The sequence below is a fragment of the Salvelinus fontinalis genome, unplaced genomic scaffold, assembly GCF_029448725.1.
Source record: "Salvelinus fontinalis isolate EN_2023a unplaced genomic scaffold, ASM2944872v1 scaffold_0045, whole genome shotgun sequence".
Lineage (NCBI taxonomy): Eukaryota > Metazoa > Chordata > Actinopteri > Salmoniformes > Salmonidae > Salvelinus > Salvelinus fontinalis.
This window is the reverse complement of record NW_026600254.1, coordinates 279,468-285,669: the sequence shown is the minus strand read 5'-3', so window position 1 is coordinate 285,669 and position 6,202 is coordinate 279,468. Positions and strand designations below refer to the sequence as shown.

The following is a 6,202-nucleotide window of genomic DNA, read 5'->3' as shown; positions in this document are numbered from 1 at the left end:
CCCCCTACGTCATGATTTGACCTTGATTCCCCCCCTACGTCATGATTTGACCTTGTCCCTCCCCTACGTCATGATTTGACCTTGTCCCCCCCCCCACATGATTTGACCTTGTCCCCCCCCCCACATGATTTGACCTTGTCCCCTCACCACATCATAATTTGACCTTTCCCCCCCACACCACGATTTGACCTTGCCCCCCCCCCCCACACCATGATTTGACCTTGTCCCCTCCCACATCATGATTTGACCTTGTCCCCTCCCCACATCATGATTTGACCTTGTCCCCCCCCCCAGTCGCCAGTTGTCTTGAACCCATCAGATACCATAAATCCAGTAGAATAAGAGGGATAGTCATTTCAGTGTTTCTGCTCAGCTGGGCATCACTCAGCAACAATGACTGATCTATTTTCTCATCAAGGCTCGAGTTGGGAGATATAATATGGTCTGAGAACAATATTGTCAAGCCATAGAGACGGTATGCTGTGAAAATGTAACTTTTTATTAGGTTAACGTTACATTTTTTTAAAAGAAATGATGGGGGCGGTCGAGCTCGGCTTGCTTTTACGAAAGTGTCCTCGACTCAGGAAAAAGGTTGGTGACCATTGCATCAGGGTATAACGGTAGCAAAACCAAGTTCAAGGTAGTCCTTCCGGTTCAGTCTGGTTTCTTTCCGTTCGGTGCCAAATGAATAAAGGTCTACCTGATTACTCGAGTGTCCCAAAATTGGCACCCTATTCCCTATGTAGTGCACTACTATAGACCAGGGCCCTATTCCCTATAGAGTGCACTACTTCAGACCAGGGCCCTATTCCCTATATAGTGCACTACTTTAGACCAGGGCCCTATTCCCTATATAGTGCACTACTTTAGACCAGGGCGCTATTCCCTATATAGTACACTACTTTAGACCAGGGCCCTATTCCTTATATAGTGCACTACTTTAGACCAGGGCCCTATTCCCTATATAGTGCACTACTTTAGACCAGAGCCCTATTCCCTATATAGTGCACTACTTTAGACCAGGGCCCTATTCCCAATATAGTGCACTACTTTAGACCAGGGCCCTATTCCCTATATAGTGCACTACTTTAGACCAGAGCTCTATTCCCCATATAGTGCACTACTTTAGACCAGGGCCCTATATAGTGCACTACTTTAGACCAGGGCCCTATATAGTGCACTACTTTTGACCAGAGCCCATAAGGAATAGGGGGGGACCATTTGGGACAGCCCTGCTGTTAGAACCTGGGCTGGTAGAGGGCGACGCGGCCACTGAGGCAGCCTGACGCCAGCTGGCAGTGGGTTGGAGAGAACTTGGTGGTGAGGACCACATCGCTATGGGAGTAGATGGACCGGACCTCTCGGAGACAGCTGGTCTGGACGGGCAGGCAGTCAGACAGCTCCATACAGTTCTCGTCGAAGGACAGCAGCCGTACTCCGTACCTGTTGGAACAATACCTGATTACAAAAGCTGACAACTGTGTCCCAACTCCAAATAGACCCCAATCCCTACACACTCGTGGAGATCAGAGATTTTATAGGCTAATCAATATGACAATAAGTGCACCTTGCCCTCTGACAGGCTAAGCAATATGACAATACGTGCACCTTGCCCTCTGATAGGCTAAGCAATATGACAATAAGTGCACCTTGCCCTCTGATAGGCTAAGCAATATGACAATAAGTTCACCTTGCCCTCTGATAGGCTAAGCAATATGACAATAAGTTCACCTTGCCCTCTGATAGGCTAAGCAATATGACAATAAGTTCACCTTGCCCTCTGATAGGCTAGGTAGATGTTTAACCATATCGTTTATACTTATACTGTCATAATACTCCCTACCCGTAGGGGGAGCAGCTGTCATAATACTCCCTACCCGTAGGGGGAGCAGCCGTCATAATACTCCCTACCCGTAGGGGGAGCAGCTGTCATAATACTCCCTACCCGTAGGGGGAGCAGCTGACATAATACTCCCTACCCGTAGGGGGAGCAGCTGTCATAATACTCCCTACCCGTAGGGGGAGCAGCTGTCATAATACTCCCTACCCGTAGGGGGAGCAGACGTCATAATACTCCCTACCCGTAGGGGGAGCAGCCGTCATAATACTCTCTACCCGTAGGGGGAGCAGCCGTCATAATACTCTCTACCCGTAGGGGGAGCAGCCGTCATAATACTCTCTACCCGTAGGGGGAGCAGATGACATAATACTCCCTACCCGTAGGGGGAGCAGATGTCATAATACTCCCTACCCGTAGGGGGAGCAGACGTCATAATACTCCCTACCCGTAGGGGGAGCAGCCGTCATAATACTCTCTACCCGTAGGGGGAGCAGATGACATAATACTCCCTACCCGTAGGGGGAGCAGACGTCATAATACTCCCTACCCGTAGGGGGAGCAGACGTCATAATACTCCCTACCCGTAGGGGGAGCAGACGTCATAATACTCCCTACCCGTAGGGGGAGCAGACGTCATAATACTCCCTACCCGTAGGGGGAGCAGCTGTCATAATACTCCCTACCCGTAGGGGGAGCAGCTGTCATAATACTCCCTACCCGTAGGGGGAGCAGATGTCATAATACTCCCTACCCGTAGGGGGAGCAGCTGTCATAATACTCCCTACCCGTAGGGGGAGCAGCTGTCATAATACTCCCTACCCGTAGGGGGAGCAGATGTCATAATACTCCCTACCCGTAGGGGGAGCAGATGTCATAATACTCCCTACCCGTAGGGGGAGCAGCTGTCATAATACTCCCTACCCGTAGGGGGAGCAGCTGTCATAATACTCCCTACCCGTAGGGGGAGCAGCTGTCATAATACTCCCTACCCGTAGGGGGAGCAGATGTCATAATACTCCCTACCCGTAGGGGGAGCAGACGTCATAATACTCCCTACCCGTAGGGGGAGCAGCTGTCATAATACTCCCTACCCGTAGGGGGAGCAGCTGTCATAATACTCCCTACCCGTAGGGGGAGCAGCTGTCATAATACTCCCTACCCGTAGGGGGAGCAGCTGTCATAATACTCCCTACCCGTAGGGGGAGCAGCTGTCATAATACTCCCTACCCGTAGGGGGAGCAGATGTCATAATACTCCCTACCCGTAGGGGGAGCAGCTGTCATAATACTCCCTACCCGTAGGGGGAGCAGCTGTCATAATACTCCCTACCCGTAGGGGGAGCAGCTGTCATAATACTCCCTACCCGTAGGGGGAGCAGATGTCATAATACTCCCTACCCGTAGGGGGAGCAGATGTCATAATACTCCCTACCCGTAGGGGGAGCAGCTGTCATAATACTCCCTACCCGTAGGGGGAGCAGCCGTCATAATACTCCCTACCCGTAGGGGGAGCAGCTGTCATAATACTCCCTACCCGTAGGGGGAGCAGACGTCATAATACTCCCTACCCGTAGGGGGAGCAGCTGTCATAATACTCCCTACCCGTAGGGGGAGCAGCTGTCATAATACTCCCTACCCGTAGGGGGAGCAGATGTCATAATACTCCCTACCCGTAGGGGGAGCAGATGTCATAATACTCCCTACCCGTAGGGGGAGCAGCTGTCATAATACTCCCTACCCGTAGGGGGAGCAGATGTCATAATACTCCCTACCCGTAGGGGGACCAGATGTCATAATACTCCCTACCCGTAGGGGGAGCAGATGTCATAATACTCCCTACCCGTAGGGGGAGCAGATGTCATAATACTCCCTACCCGTAGGGGGAGCAGATGTCATAATACTCCCTACCCGTAGGGGGAGCAGCTGTCATAATACTCCCTACCCGTAGGGGGAGCAGCTGTCATAATACTCCCTACCCGTAGGGGGAGCAGCTGTCATAATACTCCCTACCCGTAGGGGGAGCAGATGTCATAATACTCCCTACCCGTAGGGGGAGCAGCTGTCATAATACTCCCTACCCGTAGGGGGAGCAGATGTCATAATACTCCCTACCCGTAGGGGGAGCAGATGAGCCGCCCGTCAGGACTGAAGCACAACTCCTTGATGTAGCCCCTCCCCACGTTAGCCTCCTCGATGTAGTGGGTCAGACGCAGAGAGCAGCGCGGGGAGACGGGGGGACGTGTGGGGGAGCCATCCTGGAACTCATACACACATGTCCACTGGAGAGGAGAGAGAAGGGGAAGGACAGAGGAATAGGGGAGGAAGAAGGGAGGGGGAGAGAGAAGGGGAGGGACAGAGGGATAGGGGAGGAAGAAGGGAGGGGGAGAGAGAAGGGGGAGGACAGAGGAATAGGGGAGGAAGAAGGGAGGGGGAGAGAGAAGGACAGAGGAATAGGGGAGGAAGAAGGGAGGGGGAGAGAGAAGGACAGAGGAATAGGGGAGGAAGAAGGGAGGGGGAGAGAGAAGGACAGAGGAATAGGGGAGGAAGAAGGGAGGGGGAGAGAGAAGGACAGAGGAATAGGGGAGGAAGAAGGGAGGGGGAGAGAGAAGGGGAAGGACAGAGGAATAGGGGAGGAAGAAGGGAGGGGGGGAGAGAAGGAGAAGGACAGAGGAATAGGGGAGGAAGAAGGGAGGGGGAGAGAGAAGGGGGAGGACAGAGGAATAGGGGAGGAAGAAGGGAGGGGGAGAGAGAAGATAATAGGAAGACAAGAAGAGTGGAGAAATAAAAGATTAGAGGTGAAACGTAACCTGTTCATCTATGCTGACAGACAGAGCATTAGAAAAGCATGTCCAAGTGCAATCTTACATGGGCCACAAAGCCCTGGTGGAGATCTGAGAGGATTTGATTGGTTTAAGCAATAATGAAACGTCCAGCTAGCCTATCAGTGGGCAATCTGGAGCTACAGAGCCATCAGAAACTATTCATACCCCTTGACTTATTCCACATTTTGTTGTTACAGCCGGAATTCAAAAATAAAAACTCACCCATCTACACACAATAATGACAAAGTGAAAACCTGTTTTTAGAAATGTTAGCAAAATGATTGAAAATGAAATCCAGAAATATCGAATTTACATACGTATTTCACACAGCTCAGTCAATACTTTGTTGAAGCACCTTTGGCAGCGATAACAGCTGTGTCTTTCTGGGTAAGTTTCTCTAAGAGATTTCCACACCTGGATTGTGAAACATTTACCAATTATTTATTTTATTCTTCAAACTCTGTCTAATTGGTTGTTGGTCATTGTTATGACAACCATTTTTCAGGTCTTACCATAGATTTAACTAGATTTAAGTCAAAACTGTAACTCGGCCACCATCAACAGTGTAATTAATAACTCCACCATGCTCAAAGGGATATTCAACGGTGTAAAATACTTAAGTAAAAATACTTTAAAGTACTACTGAAGTAGTTTTTTGGGGATATCTGTACTTTACTATTTATACTTTTGCTCCATTACATTCCAAAATAAAACAATGTACTTTTTACTCCATACATTTTCCCCGACACCCAGAAGTACTCGTTAGATTTTGAATGCTTAGCAGGACAGGAAAATGGTCCAATTCACACTCTTACCAAGAGAACATCCCTGGTCATCCCTACTGCGTCTGATCAGGAAGTACTCAATAAACACAAATGCTTTGTTTGTAAATTATGTCTGAAAGTTGGAGTGTGACCCTGGCTGTCTGTAAATAAACGAAAAAAGTAAAATCATGCCATCTGCTTTGTCTAATATAAGAAAAGTGAAATTATTTATACTTTTACTTTTGATACTTAAGGATATTTAAAACCAAATACTTTTAGACTTTTACTCAAGTCGTATTTTACTGGGTGATTTTCACTTGAGTCATTTTCTATAGGGAAAGAGCGCAGGCTCTAGAATGCCCTTCACACCAATCAGAAACAAGTATTCTAAAATGCCATGGTATAATTTTAATGAATTTGTAAAAACACAACTTCACTTTGACATTATGGGGTTATTGTGTGTAAAAATCTAAACTTAAATCAATTTTAAATTGAGGTTGTAACACAAAAAAAAGACTTTGGCGTTGTGATAAAGACATTATGATAAAGAAGAATCATGAAGTAGATGTTGGGGGAGGGGCTCGCGGTGACGTCGGGGGAGGGGCTCGCGGTGACGTCGGGGGAGGGGCTCGCGGTGACGTCGGGGGAGGGGCTCGCGGTGACGTCGGGGGAGGGGCTCGCGGTGACGTCGGGGGAGGGGCTCGCGGTGACGTCGGGGGAGGGGTGCGTGTTGACGTCGGGGGAGGGGCTCGCGGGTGACGTCGGGGGAGGGGCTCG

At 49.4% G+C, this 6,202-nt stretch overlaps 1 protein-coding gene across 2 annotated transcripts in view; it reads right to left on the bottom strand.

Moving 5' to 3' along the window:
• Positions 1-478: 478 nt before the first annotated feature.
• Positions 479-6,202, bottom strand: part of wdr32 (WD repeat domain 32) — a 29,717-nt gene continuing 23,993 nt past the window's right edge. For both annotated transcript variants that reach the window (XM_055911082.1, XM_055911083.1), the window contains exons 7-8: positions 3,952-4,118; positions 479-1,443 (exon numbers count right to left, since the gene is read on the bottom strand). In XM_055911082.1, coding sequence (XP_055767057.1) covers positions 1,239-1,443; positions 3,952-4,118 — 372 coding nt within the window. In that variant the 3' untranslated portion in view covers positions 479-1,238. The remainder of the gene's footprint in view (positions 1,444-3,951; positions 4,119-6,202) is intronic.